The 20,454-nt window shown below is 42.9% G+C and overlaps 1 protein-coding gene across 1 annotated transcript in view; it reads left to right on the forward strand.

The window, feature by feature from the left end:
• Positions 1–5,446: 5,446 nt before the first annotated feature.
• Positions 5,447–20,454, forward strand: part of RBM33 (RNA binding motif protein 33) — a 1,894,586-nt gene continuing 1,879,578 nt past the window's right edge. Inside the window, exon 1 of the mRNA XM_044064784.1 lies at positions 5,447–5,584. Coding sequence (XP_043920719.1) covers positions 5,566–5,584 — 19 coding nt within the window. The 5' untranslated portion in view covers positions 5,447–5,565. The remainder of the gene's footprint in view (positions 5,585–20,454) is intronic.

Below are 20,454 nucleotides of genomic sequence, written 5' to 3' on the forward strand. Positions count from 1 at the left end.
GCTGTGGTGTAGTTCCTGTGTTGTCCACTGCCTTACTTGGATAGAAGGAAGTTTCTTTGCTCACCAGTGGGAGTGGGGAGTCTTGAGCAGCCTATCTGTCCCTGAAGGAGTGACCTCAGCACAAGAGCTTGTAGCAATTGGTTGTTTTGGACCATTTCTAGCTCTTTTGAAGTTCCCTGTTTAAAATCCACCTCTGGGCATTTTTTCTGGCTATACTACTCAGAAACAGCTCCTCGTGGTCCTGCAGAGTGGTCCTAGCAACAGAGAACTGAGAAAAGCGACTGCTTTCCTGATTTAAGTATTTTTGCTATTTTTTACCTGAAATACCTTCTCTTGCTCACTCTGAACAAGCTTAAACTGTTTTTTTAGCTGTTTGTTGCATTTTATATTAACTGCACTTAAAAGCTTCATTTAGTCGAAAATTGGTCGAAAATTGTTGTTTGTTTGTAACTGTTGAGGCTGCCCACTAAAGTGTGCTAGCCTGTGAAACTGATTTATTACTGTTTCCTGCATTTCTGTGTGCTTTCTATCTTAAAACAAAAAAAACAAAAAAAAAATCCTTGTTTTTCCCACCTTTCCTCGACTAGTTTAGACCAGTATACAGGCTTTGCTGTATTCTGGGCTGTGGTGTAGTTCCTGTGTTGTCCATTGCCTTACTTGGATAGAAGGAAGTTTCTTTGCTCACCAGTGGGAGTGGGGAGCCTTGAGCAGCCTATCTGTCCATGAAGGAGTGACCTCAGCACAAGAGCTTGTAAAAATTGGTTGTTTTGGACCATTTCTAGCTCTTTTGAAGTTCCCTGTTTAAAATCCGCGTTTGCGCGATTGTGCGCATAGCGCAGCACCAGTTAAACAAGGTTAAACTTTTTCTGGCTCCGCCAAGTCTGCTCTTCAGATTTTCCCTTAAGAAAGTTCTACTTTTATAATAATCAGTCTACTCACTTTATTATAAGCCTAGCACTTGTTCTCAAAACCTTTCTTCTAAGTAAGCACTCTCTAACTAAAGTAAGCACTACATCCACCTACCACCCCTGTGAGTACCCACTTACCTTAAAGGCACAGCACTCCCTTATAATATTCTAGCATGTCGAGTGGTAGATTACTAGCATCCTCTCCGGTTCAGCTGGTTAACCTCGGAATCTTGAGACAATGCTACAATTGTCTCATGTACACAGACAACCCTCTCCTCCTCCCAACAAACACAAATACATGTGAGAGATGCAACTATATAGCCAAACTGGAGGCTGAACTCTCTCAACTCGGGACTGGCAAGACCAGACAGGAGGAGAAGGTAACCACACACACAGCAAACCCAGTCCCACATAGACCTACCACAACTGCAAACCAAACACATAATAACACAAAGACATACTCGGAGGCTCTAACAAAAAACTTACCAAAACAACAGAGGCTTCCAAAGAAGACACCCAAAATTCCACCACCTCAAAACATAACACATGCAACACATACGTCAATAAATCAGTGTGTCAAACAATCACAGCCCTTAAGGCCAAACACCATGCCTGATACACTAGTAATAGGTGACTCTATAGTCAGACACACTGACGTTCCACTTACCAGGCTGAACAAGGAGAGGGTAACAGTGAGCTGCCTATCGGGAGCTAGGATCCGCCACATAACACACGCACTCAGGTCACTCCAAAGCAAGTACAAATATGACTCTGTCATTGTCCATGCCAGTGTGAATGACCTGAGACGTACCTCCCTGGACTACATGAAAAGAGATATAGAGGAGCTCTCTGATTATGTAGCCCAGGCTGGTATGACCCTGACCCTGAGCAGCATCTTGCCCTCACCAAGAATGATGCCACAATACAAAGACAAGATGATCAGCTTTAATAATTGGCTCAAATACTGGTGTCATTCTAGGGGGATCCAATGTCTGTCTGCTTGGGATGACATGCTGGACAAGCCACGCTGCTTCGCAAGGGACGGCTTGCATCTGTCACCACTGGGCTTCCGGAAATTGGCCAAGGCTCTTGCCACCCCCATAGTGCCTTTTTTAGGCAAGGCTCAAAAGACAAACCCACCTCCTTAGAAAACAAAAATGGAAAAAAATTAAGGGCAATGCTGCTCAATGTCAGAAGTCTAAATCTCAAGATGCAGGCTCTTGAAGCACTCCTCAGTATGGAGAACATCGATGTCTATGCAGTAACTGAGACCTGGTTCAAGGCTCCTGAGAGCACCCCAGCGCTGCCAGGCTATACCTCATATCATGCTTTTCGGCCCCAAAACTCGGGCCAAACCAAAAAAGGAGGGGGAGTGTCTATATTCATCAAGGACACCCACACCTCCAGGTTAGTGGCAACACATGAAGCATCAGAGACCATCCAGGTGCAACTAACCATAGGCAAAACTGCTATACAACTGGTAGCATGTTACAGACCACCCTCCCAACCTCAGGAACCCCATTCAGCCTTCCTGAAGACATTGGAGGATATGAATGTCTCACCAAACACCATCGTATTGGGAGACTTCAACTACCCTAACATAGACTGGGTGCATTATTCTAGCCCAAACACCCTAGCCCAAAGGTTCCTGGAATTCATAAATTCTAATGTAATGGAACAGCTAGTCACCTCTCACACAAGGGGAGATAATATACTAGACCTGATCATCACAAACATGGGGAAAAAGTGCTCCACACCGGAAGTATACCCCTCACTAGTGAGATCTGACCACAAACTAATCACCCTTGATATACATATCCCACCTCCACCCCCAACACAAAAGACTACAGTGAAAAACTTCTCAAAAGCCGACTTTACACTTCTTAAAAGTGAGATGGTATCCTTTAAGCCCACTGGGCCAGTGGAAACCACATCCCACAATGCAGAATCCTTCACAAATGCTTTCTACGGACATCTCCAAGAATGCATGGATCATGCAATCCCAATTAAAACCAAGACCCTCTCCACCAAGGGCAGGCGTCCTGTCTGGTGGACCCCAGCCATAAACAAATTGTATAACAAAAGAAGGAAGCTACTGCACGACAGAGCAAAATCCCATAAAGAGAAGGCAACTCTGATCAGCACTAGTAGAAAGCTACGTTCTCTCATAAAAACATCCAAGGCCAATTTTGAGAGAAAAATTGCTATGGACACTAAAGATAACCACAGGGCCTTCTTCTGCTATGTTAGAAACCTGGGCGGAAACTCTCAGATATGTTCAGAGTTAGTTCACAATGACAAAAAATACATTGAACTCACAGATATTGCCAACATTCTGGCAGACAGGTTCAGTGCAAATTTCTCCCCTCCCTCACCCCCAAAAGAAGAAATACTTATCCCAGCTGAATGTAACCTCCCTGTCATCTCAGATGTCCAGGTGAGAACCGCCCTCAGCAAAGCTAAAAACACAGCATCCATGGGACCTGACGGTATCCCGGGTTGCGTGCTACGTGAACTTCAAGAGGAGCTAAACCCGCACATAAAAATGCTATTTAACCTTAGCCTTACTACAGGATATGTACCTGAGCACTGGCGTACAGCAACAGTAGTCCCACTCCACAAAGGAGGCACCTCTACAGACCCTGGTAACTACCGCCCCATAAGCTTAACCAGCCTGGTCTGCAAAGCTATGGAAAGAATCATTATGGAACTCATAAACAGAGACATTGGGGACACTTGATCCCACCCAGTTCGGCTTTGTAAAGGGCAGATCCTGCCTTTTGAACCTGGTTGACTTTTTCGAAACAGTCACTAGAGCCATTGACGAGGGCAAAGCAGTCCATACAGCCTACCTGGACTTGGCTAAAGCTTTCGACACAATACCCCACTCAGGCATCATAGACAAGCTCAACAGCTTAAATGTAAATCCATATGTCACAAGATGGGTTGCAAACTGGCTAAAGGATAGAACCCATAAAGTCAAAATCACTGGAGCCATGTCAGACTCAAAGCCAGTCACAAGTGGTGTCCCACAGGGCTCTGTCCTGGGACCCCATTTGTTCGGCATTTATTTCTCAGATGTGAAAGCAAACATGGGAGGGTTGTGGCTGACAAAGTTCGCAGATGACTGCAAACTAGGTGCCATAGTCGATACACCAGCTGACACATACATCCTACAGAAAGGCCTCACTGAAACGGACAACTGGTGCCGGAGTCATGGCCTTAAACTAAATGCCAAAAAATGTATAGTCATCCCCTTTGGGAAAAACAAAGTACCCACAAATTATCACATAGACAGTAACCCACTGAGTATGGAAAAAGTAATCAGAGACCTGGGGACACAAGTCGATAGTGACCTCTCATTTGACACCCACGTTGCCAAAGTGGTTAGAAAGACTTTCTACCTTGCCCACCTTATCATGAAGGGATTCACATCCAGATCAAAGGAGGTCATTGTACCCTTATACTCCTCCCTTATCAGGCCCATGATTGAGTACAATGCCCCATTTGGTATGTACCTCACCCGGCACTTGCAACAGCTAGAGAGACCCCTAAAGTACCTCACCAAGAGAATCAAGGGTCTCCGACATATGTCATATGCGGCCAGACTAAAGAAACTCCAGCTCTATTCAGTAGCATACCGCCTACTCAGAGGTGATCTGTGCCTGACGTACAAGGCCATGTCCAATCAGGAATTGATGGACATGCTCCACCTCAAAAAATCCAAATACATCAGAACTACGAGAGCTAAAGATTTAAACCTCAGCACAAATATGAATAGGACATGCTGGAGGGACAGATTCATAACTCAGAGGCTTCCCATACTCTGGAACAGAATCCCAGTTCATGTTAGGCAGAGCCCCTCACTGACTCTCTTCAAGAGAAAACTTGATGAGTGTATGGGAGATCGTAGGTTTATCCCAGGGGTCATCTCTGTGTCACTACTAGACAGAGGCACAGTAAACTAAGTCTATTATGTAAGGGGGTCTTCACTGTGTCACTACTAGACAGAGGCACAGTATTCTAAATCTATTCTGTACACTAGACAGAGGCACAATAAACTAATTCTATTATGCAAGGGGGTCTGTGTCACTACTAGACAGAGGCACAGTACTCTAAATCTATTCTGTACACTTTTGTACCATTACATGGGGTGGCGAAAGCCACATCACTATGGCTAGGTTTATAAATGCCCCAGGGCAGATAGCCTAGTACTAAACTATGAAACCAGATGCAGTTATATCAGGCCTGCATCAGTTCAAAGTTTAACATTTTTTAAATGAAACATAAAAAACATGTACACGCTGTTTTAATAATCAGTTTACGCTATATTTAGTAAAAAGTAAACGCCAACTAAATTTGTTACAGACAGTATACATCTGCAAACTGGTAAATACAACGAGTGAACCATCTTAACACTAATAGCTTCACAATCATGACACTACCGACTTCACGCAATGGTTACGGTCAACAAGACCAGAATGCTTACACCAGGACTTTGAAGTGCGCATGTCACAATCCCAAAATGCTTTGCTGCAAGTCGGCCATTGTTAACAGGGTTACATTTTGAGTCAATATCGGGGTCTGTGTAATATTGGATGTCATTGCATTTCATTCTTAATGTTTTGTTAACATCTAAGCATTTTATTCGGAGATTATGGCTACTGTTGCAGGAGGTAATTAATACTGTTCAAATAGGTTTATTTCTTGCATGTGTGCGGAAAAAGGCAAAATATGTCTGTGTAGTAATTTATCATGTTTTAAGATGAAAGGCCTTGTGCATTTGTGTGTTTACATATTGCTTCAGGTATAGAGTGTTCTGTTGTACTGCTTTCTTTGTTATAGTAATGTCCGATCCATTGAATTTACCATGTTTCTAATTCTCTGGAGGGTATATGACATCGGTGCTGTAGAAGTCGCTAAGCTGCCACATCAGAATGAACGTATTTGCATTGCAAATGTTTAAAATGGGATATCGTATGTGTGATGTCATTCCTGATGTGAACATGTTCATTTCTGTAACAAAACACGGGCTGTCATTTGTTTCCCTTTTTGAACAGATCATTGGTGTCAGAGGTTTTCTTATTAAAACTGGTACCGATGTTTACATAGCGTATGGTGCCATCCTTGTTTTGTGTTGTGCTTTTTATGCTGTTTAACTGTGATCTCTGTTTTTCTTGGTTACTGCCTGTAAAGTACCCCTTTCGGATCGAGCCAGTTAAGTAGATAATTGATACCAAGAGATTTAGGGATCAAATCGGTAAAACAGTTATTGGTGTTTGAGCTGTTTGGACTAAACATAAGACGGGGCATCGAAATGTGAGCATTGTGTTTCGTTTGGAGCCAGTGTTGTCTGTCTAGAATTGTCATGTGTATCAATAGGCAGTTTTGAAGTACGCATTTTAATTACAGATAACTTGTAGTTGATCTTGTAAGTTTTGCTGTGTAAATATATATATATATATATATATATATATATATATATATATATATACATACACATCTACACTAAATGTTTGTAACTGTACATGACTTGTCTTAGTTGCTCTGATCCATACTTTGGAGCTTGCTTGATTATTTTTGTTTTGTATTTTATTGAAGTGGACCAGTAAGGTCCTTTTTTTTTCAGTGACCACTTGATTACACGATTGATGAAAAAATGTAAACACAATGCAGAGAGCATTATTCGGTTTTATATGAAATTAAAAAGACAGAACCTTAGAAGTGCTCAGTATATTAAAAGGCATATGTTTATTTCAGTTTTGCACGTGTATGCATTTGCATATTTATTTTGTCATTAGTTAACTTGCTTGGTGGGCTGGTCTCTGAGCTTTAAAATTCATAACACTGACCATTACAAATCATAGCAGGGTACCAGAAAGAGGAACACTGTCTTACTTTTTTTTAACAGTAGAAAGGCTTAAGATTTGAGCTTTGGCCGGCTAACATCTACCTGAAATCAACTGGACGTATAAGTGAATTTAAGTATACTTTTTTTCTGTTCTTTGTCATGTAGTACTGTATTTAATTTATTTATTTGTGTTTTTCACTGAAGTTGTGGCTGCCTCTCTGCAGTTAGTTCCCCACCAACCAATAGTCAGGCACACTGACGTCCCACTCACTAGGCTGGGCAAGCAGAAGGTTACTGTTAGCTGCCTGTCAGAGGCAGAATCCGCCACATAACACAAGCACTCAGGTCACTCCAGAACAAGTACAAATATGACTGTCATTGTTCATGTTGGTGTGAATGATCTGAGACGTACCTCCCTGGACTACATGAAAAGAGACATGGAAGAGTTCTCTGATCATGTAGCCCAGGCTGGTATGACCCTGATCCTGAGCAGCATCCTGCCCTCACCAAGAATGATACCTCAGTATAAAGAAATAATGATCAATTGCAACAAATGTCTAAGCTTCTGGTGTCATTCAAAGGGGATCCAGTGTCTGTCAGCCTGGGACGACATGTTCGACAAGCCACGTTGCTTCGCAAGAGACGGCTTGCACCTTTCACCCCTATGCTTTTGAATACTGGCCAAGGCTCTTGCTGCCCCCATAGTGCCTTTTTTAGGCAAGGCTCAGAAGTCAAACACACCTCCGTAAACAGCACAATTAACAAAAAACTGAGGGTTATGCCACTCAACGTCAGGAGTTTAAATCTCAAAATGCATGCGCTCTAAGCACTCCTCAGTATGGAGAAAGTCGACATCTGTGCAGTAACTGAAACCTGGTTTCAAGGCTCCAGAGAGCACCCCAGCACTACCGGGCTACAACTCGTAACACACGTTTCAGCTACAGAACACGGACCGAAACACAAAAGGAGGGGGTGTATCCGTATTCATCAAGGATATCTACATCTCCAGGTTAGTGGCGCAGCATGATACCTCTGAGATCATCCATGTGCAGCTAACATTGGGCAAATCTGCAGTGCACATTGTGGCCTGCTACAGATCACCCTCCATGACCCAGGACCATCACTCCACCTTTCTGGAGACAGTGGAAAACATGAAGGTCCTACCAAACACCCTGATACTGGGCAATATCAATTACTCTACCATTCACTGGGAAAACTACTCTAGTACAAATTCCCAGGCCCAACGCTTCCTGGAATTCATCAACTCAAACGCCCTGGATCAGCTGGTAAACTCCCTTACCAGAGGTGAAAACATATTGGACCTGGTCATCACCAACATGGGCGACAGGTGTTCCACACCGGAGGTCAACCTGTCACTGGTTAGATCAGACCATAAACTAATCACCCTGGATGTCCACACCCCACCGCCACCCCAGCTAAGGAAACCACAGTAAAAAAACTTTTCTAAAGCAAACTTCACCTTATTTAAGACAGAGTTGGTAAGTTTCACAGCCCTCACGCTAAAGGATAACGCTGCCCAAGATGCAGAAACCTTTACAAATGCACCTTATGAGCACCTACAAGGATGCATGGATCATGCCATCCCTAGCAAAACCAAGACTCACTCCTCTAAGAGAAGGAAACCAGTTTGGTGGACCCCTGCAATAAACAGGCTATACAATAGGAGGAGGAAACTAGTTCGAAAAAAAGCAAATCCCAGGAAGGAAAGACATCCCTGATCAGTATCAGTAAGAAACTGAGGACCTTGTGAAATCATCCAAGGCTAACTTCAAAAGAAAAATAGCCAAGGATTCAAAAGATAACCACAAAGCCTTTTTTAGTTATGTTAAGAATCTAAGTGGCAACTCACAGATATGCACTGAACTAGTGCAAAATAGCACAAAATATACTGAACCTACTGATATTGATAACATCCTGGCAGATTCAGTGCAAACGTCACCCCCCCTCTCACCTCCAAAAGGGCCCACAACAATAACGGAAAAGTGTAGTGTCCCAAAAATCACAGACGCACAGGTGAAAACAGCCCTTTCAAAAGCCAAAAACACAGCGTCAATGGGACCAGATGGTGTCCCAGGCTGCGTCTTGCACGAACTACAGAACGAACAGCCCACCTAAACATGCTGTTCAACCTCAGCCTCTCCACAGGCTACGTGCCCATTAAATGGCGCACAGCAACGGTTATTTCTCTCCACAAAGGAGGGGCCACAACTGACCCTGGTAACTATCGCCCCATAAGCCTGACTAGCCTGGTCTGCAAGGCTATGGAGCGCATCATCATGGAACTCATTAACAAAGACATTGGGAACCTTCAAACACTTGACCCGACCCAGTTCGGCTTTAAGGGCAAGTCATGCGTACTAAACCTGGTTGACTTCTTCTAGACAGTCACTAAGGCCATAGACGAGGGAAAGGTGGTTCACACAGTCTACCTTGACCTTGCCAAGGCTTTCGACACCACTTCCCACTCGAGTATTACAGAAAAACTCACCAGCGTGAACAATAAACCCCTACGTCACGAGATGGGTTGCCAACTGGCTTACAGATAGAACCCGCACGGTAAAAATAGCGGGCTCCAGGTCCGACTCTAAACCAGTCACAAGTGGTGTCCTGCAAGGCTCGGTCCTAGGACCCCTACTGTTCAGCATGTACTTTTCAGAAGTACAGGCAAACACAGGAGGACTATGGCTAACCAAGTTCTCCGATGACTGCAAACTGGGAGCCATAATTGACTCTTCGGCTGACACGGACATCCTCCAAAAGGGCCTTACTGAGACGGACACCTGGTGTCAAAGTCATGGCCTCAAGCTAAATGCCAAAAAATGCATAGTCATCCCGTTTGGGGAAAAACAAAACACCCACGAATTACCACATAAGTGGCAGCCCCCTTAATACAGAAGAGGTAATAAGAGATCTGGGGACCCAGGTAGATAGTAATCTCTCCTTTGACAATCATATTGCCAAAGTAGTTAGGAAATGCTTCTGTGTGGCCCAATTACTAAAGGGTTCGCATCTAGAAATAAAGAGGTTATAGTGCTCCTCTACTTGTCACTCATTAGACCCATCATAGAGTACAATGCCCCATTTGGGATGTACCTCACAAGACACTTCAACAGCTGGAAAGACCTCAAAAGTACCTCACCAAGAGGATTACTGGTCTCAAACATATGTCCTATGCAGCCCAACTGAAAAACTCCGGCTGTATCGCTTACTCGGAGGTGAACTCTGCCTGACTTACAAAGCCATGTCCAACTCAGTATTGATGGACATGCTCCACCTAAAGAAATCCAAGTCACTGCGAGCCATGCGCTCTAGTGAGCTAAACCTCGCCACAACAATAAATAGAACATGCTGGGGGGATAGATTCCTGTCACAGAGACTCCCCATGCTTTGGAACAAAATTCCAAATTACATCAGGCAGAGCCCCTCACTAACACTCTTCAAGAGAAACCTTGATGAGTGGATGGGTAACAGAAAATACACCCCTGGATCACTTCATTGGCTCTGCTTGACAGGGGATCAGTTAATTAATCAGTGGAGCGGCGAAAGTTGACACACTCGGGCTAGGCTTATAAATGCCATTGGGCAGATAGCCTAGTACCTACCTATGAATCCTCCCTGTTCTTGTTTTGATGTTTATGTTGGTGACTTTGAAATTGCCTGCCTGCCCCTCTTGTAGATTTGTATTTGGATACTCCTTCTGGGCCCATCTCATTTGCTCACTCAACTGAGCGCAGTGAGGTCATTTTCTGATTTCAGGCACTCCTACTGTGTACAGAGAGAGCATTTGGGAAGGACAACCCCTGTAGCCTCTTAATCTTGCTCTGTTCCCTGTAGCCTCTTAATCCTGCTCTGTTCCTTAAAATATATATATATTTTTTTTTTTATTCAGCTGCTCTTACTGTAACTGTCTTATTTGCTCTTCTATGTGCTGTTATCTGTTCAGTCGCTCTTACTCTGCACTTATTACTGCTTGTTAGTAGCCTTCTAATTTAATGTCTTCTGCACTTGTTTTTTAGTAATTTGTTAATTTAATTGCATTTATTTGAGCTGTATTTGCCATAGTGTTGCTACAGACTCGGGCGTGCTGGTCTGCACTGCAATTTGAATTGTATTTACTGCTGTTTTAGCTGCTTTTCTGTAACAAAAAAAAAAATTCTAAGCTTGTTTCCTGCCTTTCCTGTAACTAGTCAAGTCCAGATACAGACTTGCTGTATCCAGGACTGTTGGTAAGCTTCTGAGCCCCCCCCAAGCCTTTCTGTGTTGGAGGGAAGCCTTCTAGTTTATCTACCACGAGAAGAGTGGGTTTTGGCCCTGAAATTGTAGTTCATTGGCCGTCTGTGCAGTTTTTCCATCTCTTTCTACTTTCTGGGTAAAAGCCCGTTTTCTGTTTGGTCCCCGCCTTTCCTGTAACAAGTGTAGTCCAGGTACAGATTTGCTGTATCCAGGACTGTTGGTAAGCTTCTGAGCCCCCCAAGTCCTTCTGTGTTGGAGAGAAGCCTTCTAGCTTATCAGTGGGAGTGGTAAGCACTAGGTAGCCTGTTTACCACGAGAGGAGAGTTTCTTGGCCCAGAAATTGTAGTTTACTGACCATTTGGACAGTTTGTCCGTCTCTTTCAACTTTCTGATTTAAAAGACCACATCTGTGCTTGTTTCCCATCTTTCCTGTAACTAACCTACTGGGTAGCACTAGAAAGCCTTAAACTGATACAAGCCTTCTAGCTTAGAAGTGAGACTTTGGAGTGATTTTAAGTATCCGTTTTCTGTACTTTCTTGCTGTTCTTAACTGTTTTCCGCCTAAACGCAGATTTTCCAGCGTTTGTTGTGATTTAAAAGCTTGTTTTTTTCACATACTGTACTTATTTGACTGCCTGCACTTTTAAAAAGTTGTTTTTGTTTAAATAATTTAACTGTTGTAGGCTACACACTAAAGTGCGGTAGCCTTTTCTGATCGTTTGTAGTCGTTTAAAGCTGTTTTAGTGTATTATTTACTGTTTTTGCCTTATCTTTTCAAAAAAAAACTCCTTGTTTCCTGCCTTTCTAAGCTGGTAAAGTCCAATTTTCAGGCTAGTGCTGAATTCAAGGCTGTGATACTAGTTTCTGAGTTGCCTATAACTTACTTGGATAGAAGTAAGTTTCTCTTGTAACCTGTGAGAGAGGGGAGCTTTGAGCAACCTAGCTGTTCCTGGAGGAGTGGTTCCAGCCTAGAAGTTAGTGTATTGCCCATTTTGGGCTAATTTCTACCTCTCTCATTTCCCTACTATAAAAACCACGTTTGCACGTTTTTACGCACCGGGCAGCACCAGTTAGCTATGGTTAAATTATTCCCGACTCCACTAAGTCTCCTCTTCAGTTTTTCCCTTGAAACTAGTCTTAACTGTCAACCTAAGCACTTAAAAAGCATCCTACAGCCCAGCACTTGCTCAGACCTAATAGCAAGTACTAATATAACCTGACACTGATTACCCAGCAGGGCAAGGCTCTTTATTCACCCCTCACCAACCAAGCGACTAAGCACCTCACCCTACTATTCAGGCATGACTAAAGGGTAATTTCAGGTGTACTCTCCAGTCCAGTTGGTGAATCTGGATATCCTGAGGCAATGTTACAACTGCCTCATGTACACAGACAACCCTCTCCTCCTACCACAAAACACTAACATATGTGAGAGATGCAATTGTACAGCCAAACTGGAAGCTAATCTGTCTCCACCCAAGACTGGAACAGACAGTCAAGAGGAGAAGGTTAACACTTGTACCGCACCTCTAGCTGCACACAGACCTACTAAAACAGCACTGGCAAAAATACACAAAATCATACTCTGAGGCGCTAAATAAAAACCTGCAAAAGCATCAGACCTCCAAAGCAGACACCCAAACAACCTGCACCTCCAGTCACAAACCAGACAACACATAAAACACAAAATCAGTGTGCCACACAATCACAGCCCTTAAGGCGAAATAACATACCTAACTCACTAGTAATAGGTGACTCTATAGTCAGGCACACTGACGTCCCACTCACTAGGCTGGACAAGCAGAAGGTTATGGTTAGTTGCCTGTCAGGAGCCAGAATCTGCCACATAACACAAGCACGCAGGTCACTCCAGAACAAGTACAAATATGATTCTGTCATTGTTCATGTTGGTGTGAATGACCTCAGACATACCTCCCTGGACTACATGAAAAGAGACATGGAAGAGCTCTCTGATCATGTAGCCCAGGCTGGTATGACCCTGACCCTGAGTAGCATCCTGCCCTCACCAAGAATTATACCTCAGTATAAAGAAAAAATGAACAATTTCAACAACTGTCTAAGCTTCTGGTGTCATTCAAAGGGGATCCAGTGTCTGTCAGCCTGGGACGACATGCTCGACAAGCCATGTTGCTTCGCAAGAGACGGCTTGCACCTTTCACCCCTACGCTTTCGAATACTGGCCAAGGCTCTTGCTGCCCCCATAGTGCCTTTTTTAGGCAAGGCTCAAAAGTCAAACACACCTCCGTAAACAGCACAATTAACAAAAAACTGAGGGTTATGCTACTCAACGTCAGGAGTTTAAATCTCAAAATGCATGAGCTCTATGCACTCCTCAGTATGGAGAATGTCGACATCTGTGCAGTAACTGAAACCTGGTTTCAAGGCTCCAGAGAGCACCCCAGCACTACCGGGCTACAACTCATACCATATGTTTTGGCCACAGAACACGGACCGAAACACAAAAGGAAGGGTTATATCCATATTCATAATGGATACCTACACCTCCAGGTTAGTGGCGCAGCATGATACCTCTGAGATCATCCATGTGCAACTAACATCGGGCAAATCTGCAATGCAAATTGTGGCCTGCTACAGATCACCCTCCATGACCCAGGACCACCTCTCCACCTTTCTGGAGACACTGGAAAACATGATGGTCCTACTGAACACCCTGATATTGGGCGATTTCAATTACTCTACCATTCACTAGGAAAACTACTCCATTACAAACTCCCAGGCCCAGAGCTTCCTGGAATTCATCAACTCAGACACCCTGGATCAGCTGGTAAACTCCCCTACCAGAGGTGAAAACATAGTGGACTTGGTCATCACCAACATGGGCGACAGGTGTTCCACACCGGAGGTCAACCCGTCACTGGTTAGATCAGACCATAAACTAATCACTGTGGATGTCCACACCCCACCATCACCCCCAACTAAGGAAACCACAGTAAAAAACTTTTCTAAAGCAAACTTCACCTTACTTAAGACAGAGGTGGCAAGTTTCACAGCCCCCACGCTAAAGGATAACGCTGCCCAAGATGCAGAAACCTTTACAAATACACTCTATGAGCACCTACAAGGATGCATGGATCATGCCATCCCTAGCAAAACCAAGACTCACTCCTCTAAGAGAAGGAAACCAGTTTGGTGGACCCCTGCCATAAACAGGCTGTACAGTAGAAGGAGGAAACTAGTTCAGTAAAAAAGCAAATCCCAAGAAGGAAAGACATCCCTGATCAGTAACAGTAAGAAACTAAGGTCCCTCATGAAATCATCCAAGGCTGACTTTGAAAGAAAAATAGCCAAGGATTCAAAAGATAACCACAAAGCCTTTAGCTATGTTAAGAATCTAAGTGACAACTCACAGATATGCACTGAACTAGTGCAAAATAGCACAAAATATACTGAACCTATTGATATTGCCAACATCCTGGCAGATAGATTCAGTGCAAACTTCACCCCCTCTCACCTCCTAAAGGGCCCACAACAATACCGGAAAAGTGTATTGTCCCAAAAATCACAGACGCACAGGTGAAAACAGCCCTTTCAAAAGCCAAAAACACAGCGTCAGTGGGACCAGATGGTGTCTCAGGCTGCGTCTTGCACGAACTACAGAACGAACTATCCCCCCACCTAAACACGCTGTTCAACCTCAGCCTCTCCACAGGCCACGTGCTCATAGAATGACGAACAGCAACGGTTATTCCTCTCCACAAAGGAGGTGCCACAGCTGACCCTGGTAACTATCACCCCATAAGCCTGACTAGCCTGGTCTGCAAGGCTATGGAGCGCATCATCATGGAACTCATTAACAAGTTTGCCTTTGTTAAGGGCAGATCATGCCTACTAAACCTAGTTGACTTCTTCTAGACAGTCACCAAGGCCATAGACGAGGGAAAGGTGGTTCACACGGCCTACCTTGACCTCACCAAGGCTTTCAACACCATTCCCCACTCGGGTTTTACAGAAAAACTCACCAGTTTGAACATAAACCCCTACATCACGAGATGGTTTGCCAACTGGCTTACAGACAGAACTCACACGGTAAGAATAGTGGGCACCAGGTCCGACTGTAAACCAGTCACAAATGGTGTCCCACAAGGCTCGGTCCTGGGACTTTTACTGTTCGGCATATACTTCTCAGAAGTACAGACAAACACAGGAGGACTATGGCTAACCAAGTTCGCCGATGACTGCAAACCGGGAGCCATAATTGACTCTTCGGCTGACACGGACATCCTCCAAAAGGGCCTTACTGAGACAGACACCTGGTGTCAAAGTCATGGCCTCAAGCTAAATGCCAAAAAATGCATAGTCATAGCGTTTGGGAAAAACAGAACACCCGAGAATTACCACATAGGTGGCAGCTGCCTTAATACAGAAGAGGTAATAAGAGATCTGGGGACCCAGGTAGATAGTAATCTCTCTTTTGACAATCATATTGCCAAAGTAGTTAGGAAATCCTTCTGTGTGGCCCATCCAATTACTAAAGAGTTCGCATCTAGAAATAAAGAGGTAATAGTGCCCCTCTACTCGTCACACATTAGACCCATCATAGAGTACAATGCCCCATTTGGGATGTACCTCACAAGACACTTCCAACAGCTGGAAAGACTACAAAAGTACCTCACCAAAAGGATTACTGACCTCAAACATATGTCCTATGCAGCCCCACTGAAAACACTCCGGCTGTACTCAGATGTGAACTCTGCCTGACTTACAAAGCCATGTCCAACTCAGAATTGATGGACATGCTCCACCTAAAGAAATCCAAGTCACTGCGAGCCACGTGTTCTAGTGAGCTAAACCTCGCCACAACAATAAATAGAACATGCTGGAGGGATAGATTCCTGTCACAGAGACTCCCCATGCTTTGGAACAAAATTCCAAACTACATCAGGCAGAGCCCCTCACTAACACTCTTCAAGAGAAACCTTGACGAGTGGATAGGTAACAGAAAATACACCCCTGAGATCACTCTGCTTGACAGAGGATCAGTTAATTAGTCAATGGGGTGGCGAAAGCTGACACACTTAGGCTAAGCTTATAAATGCCCTCGGGCAGATAGCCTAGTACCTACCTATGAATATATAATAGTAGATGCTGTATGTATTGTTGATTGTGAGGAATCGGGAACATCAGTAATCTGATTGGAATAAGTGTAAATTTTAGGTCTAAAATCCTAGCATTTGAAAGGAATGTGTGGACCCTTTTCAGCTACAGCCTAGGCCACAAGGTTAAATTTTGTATGAGTACAGATAGACATCTGTCTGCACATGCATGTACACACAGGGTATGCTATAACTTACTAACTAGTGTGTGTATTTTTAGTGGAAACTTGTACAAGTAAGGTGAGCGCATGAGGACTTCACATGAGACAGGGACCAGAGATTAGGGGTGAGTTAAAAACCTTGTGTTTGTGCTGCACGCATTTGATTTCTAGCTTGCTAAGCGTTTTGCAACATCTGTGTAACAAATGTATAATGGGTTATCCCATTCTGAACAGGGAAAAGCATTCCATAGTTTTGGTCATACTATAGATAAGGCTTTTATATGTAAGATGAGTGGTGATACGTAATGCAAACACAGAAGTTTGTATTGAAACTCTTTTTCTGGATGCCTCTTAGAATTACAGCTCTATGCCAAATGAACAGTACAGTTGATGTTTTAGTTGTGGCATTACGTATGGGGTTGTCTGTAAATTTTAATTCTTTTTACATTGGTAGTTTCACTGAACCCATGGCTTGTTTTCAGGAGAGTCCTGGAGAGGGGATTTGAAGTTCCAGCACTGAAGAACTACAGACATTAGTACCAGTGAAAAAATTACAGGATTATTGAGGTTATGCAAGGGTTATTATACAGTGCCTGATGGGGTGGATTTCATAAGTAGGTATATTACTGTTTGGCAATATCCACTTGTTTGTGAATAGAATGTGGGCTTGTAAAAAAGTTTTGAAGATGCTGGTGGAATTCAGTTCATTGGTGCAAGGGCTTCCACATGATTGGGATAACCTGTAAGAAGATGTGGTCTGTAGACTTTGTAAGGGGTAGGTGGTATGAAGAGAAGCGTCCCTGAAAGTATGTAAGGAGTGAAGGGAGTAATAGAGTGTTAGCTAATGTAGGGGTAGCATCCAGCCGAAAAAGTGTATTGACATAGAGTGCTAGGTATAGGTCATTGTATCCCATTCAAGCTGTTGTTTAATGGTACCGTTAAGTGTTTCACAGGCTGTTCCCAGAACAAAATCTTGCATCCCTGTTATGTACAGGTCTAAGCTTGTTGTTGTCTGCCTGTTTGAGATTTAAACTGGATTGAACTGTCCTGTGGAAGAACTGTATCGGCAGTAGCAGTTTAAGTAACTAGCGTGTGGGAGCCCTTGATGATAGTGCTCCTTCATTCTCACAACAGGGAAGATCTCTGAGGAAAAATGATCAAATTGTAGTTTGAAAAGGTCAATACTGGATTCAGCCTAATGCTCAAGTCCTTGATTCAGGGCAACTTCAAATCAGAGGGGTTCCACTAATGCTAGGTAGTAAGGTTTTAGCTTTCTGTTGATTTTATTGGTAGACCTGTTGGTTGTAAACCTTGAGCTCTGCTATTTGGAGGTTTTGCTGCTAAGAGTGAATGGCTTGCAAATGATCATATCCTCAACATAGAAAAGCATGTTTGTATTTGAAAGAGTTATTGTTGTCTTCCCAATGAGAAAGGTGTAGGAAGGGGTAAGTAGAGAAGTAAGGTTATAACCTTGTGGTACTCTGGAATTTCCAGGTATAGCTTGACTGTGGCAGTCTGAGTGTTTAAATAAACTTCAGCTAATTAACTATGATGCTTTAAAGTCTGAGGTTTCAGATGTGACTGAATGCATGGTACTTGAGTTTCTGTGCTTTATGCCTGCAGTAACTTTGAGTTTTTGAGGAGCTGATTGTGAACTATGTTACCAACACTGAGGCTGAAGATATAGTGAACCTACTGGTTGGTAAATTTTTCCCCAATTTTATCCTTCTTTCATCTCTTTGTCCGTCCCTCAAGGTATACCTGAAACTGGCTCTCCTCCAGCTGTCCCACAAGACCAAGTCCTAAAAGTGCTATCTGTCAGAAGCTAAAATACTGCATCAATAGGTCCTGATAATATACTTGGATGCATCTTAAATTGTATGATGCATGATGTAGCCATACAGTTCAGTTTCAGTCTCTCTAAGGTTTTGTACCAAGTGAATGGAGAACAGTTACAGTCATTCCCCTGCAATAAGGGAGGACCTTCGTAGACCTAGGTGATTACTAATAAGCCAAGTCAAGCCATGCAAAGACTTATCATGGAGCAAAGACTTATCATGGAACGAATCAGTCAGGTCATAGAGAATGTCCAGACACTGAGCCCATCTAGTTTGGATTCGTTAAGAAAAGATCATTTTGTTTTAATTTAGGAGTTTTTGTCAATTGCATAACTAATTTGCAATTACTTAACCTACACTAATCCAGTATGATTACAGAAGAACCCAAAGTTCCTCAAGTGCCTCCTGCCCGTCCATGAATATTCATGCTGTTAACATAGTTCAGTATATTTAGTCTTCCATGTTCGGAAGCAGTTTTTAAAAATGTTTTATAAGTGTTTTCATGCATTATTCAAAAACAAAAGGCCATTTTGCACCTTTAGACGTGATCCTTAAACTGAGATAACGTTGTAGCATGTTGGAGTTTGAGACTGCATATTTGCTAGAATGTAAAACAATAATGAGGTTTGGTGAGGAGATTTGTGGCAAATCTAGCAGTTTTATTCTAGCATTTTTTCCTAGTTTGATTATGTTTTTTTATTTTTGGATAGGGGATTCATATTAATAGTTGGGATAAAAGAGGATTTGAGCAATCCAATTCTGTAAAGAATACCTCATTTTTGATTGGTTTTGTTTGCACTGTAATTTAATATGGTAATCAAATTTTAGTTTGCTGCCTATGGTTATACCTAATAGATTAGTTTGGTTTAGTGGTCCTAGTGATGTGTTTGAGGATGCTTAATTAAAGTAGTGGCTTTTTAGTTGTAAGATGGCTTTTTAACATTAAAACTAGCTGTGACTTAGTGAGACATTTTTCTGAGTTGAGAAAGTTCTGTTGAGTTTGCAAGTAGAGTTGAACTGGAGTTTCATTATACATATTAGATTGGAGCCATTAACGTATTGAATTAATGATGCATTTTCCAGCGGCATGTTGTTGTTGAGTCTTTCGGCTTTTCCCAGTTAGGGGTCGCCACAGCGGAACTCCGGTCCGCTAATGATTGGTAGTTGATTTTTACGTGCCGAGTTACCAGCCCTGACGCACAACCTTCAACGAAGGTACACCCATTCATGCACGTCTCCACGTAGAAGACACTCTAGCTGAGAATCGAACCGGACAGCGTCTTACTGTGAGGCGACAATGCTACCGCAGCACCACCACGGGATATTGAATTAATTATGCATTTTCATCTGCTTTGTTCATATTATTGATTGAGTATATTGAGTAAGAGGGGGTCAAGACTAGTGCCTTGTGGAACTCTCTATCTGTAATGGGCAGAGAGGTTGAGTAAGAGTCTGTTTTACTAGTTTGACTGATACCTTTCAAAACGGTAGGTTTTGAACCAATTTCTGGTATTACTGCTTGTATCTTGCATGACAAGTCTTTGTATTAGAAGTTTGTGTGGAACATTATTGAAAGCTTAATCTTATGTAAGAAGTTGGAAACTGTGAGCTTTTATTTTGGTTTAGATGAAAATTAGATACTCTGAATGCCGTGTTTGTATGGTAGGCATGGCAGAATCCATTTTGGTGGGTGACAGAAGATTAAGTGTCTTGCCATTTGTTAATGCATTTTGGATATGAATGATAGTATAGCTGTGAGTCTGAAGGTTAATGCATTTTGCTAGATTGTTGGATATAAATGATTTTATAGCAGTGGGTCTAAAGTTTAAGTTGTAGTCATGGTTTTCTTTGTGTATGGGAATGATGTAGAATATTTCCCAGATAAGTACTTTGGATAAGACATTCAATATTGTGCTGTTTGTAAATGTTAAGATTACAGTATTGCCTGATGTTAAGGTAGTTGGTTTTAAAAGATCACAGGTTTACAGCATGTTTGAATTTTATATGCCTTTCCCTCTGACTTTTTCATTCCTTTCCATTGTCCCCAGGTACTTACACATCTGCTAACCAAACTTTCCCAGAAAGAACCTTTTGCCAATTAGGCCTCTAAACTTCTCAGGGCGAAGAGCATTGTGGCTCTCAAATCAGAGGGTGAGGACTCCAATAAGAAAAGTCACAAGACAGGGCAATGGAAGCCATTACTGTGGCTCTGTTAATTAGGAGCTTAAAAGCAGGTACAGTGTGCAGTGTTGTTAGTCGGCATTGAGCGTGTAACCTCTCATCGTGTTAAGAACATTCTCTCACTTC

Source organism: Protopterus annectens, chromosome 3.part0 (assembly GCF_019279795.1).
Source record: "Protopterus annectens isolate FY-2018-M chromosome 3.part0, PAN1.0, whole genome shotgun sequence".
NCBI classification, from domain to species: Eukaryota; Metazoa; Chordata; order Ceratodontiformes; family Protopteridae; genus Protopterus; species Protopterus annectens.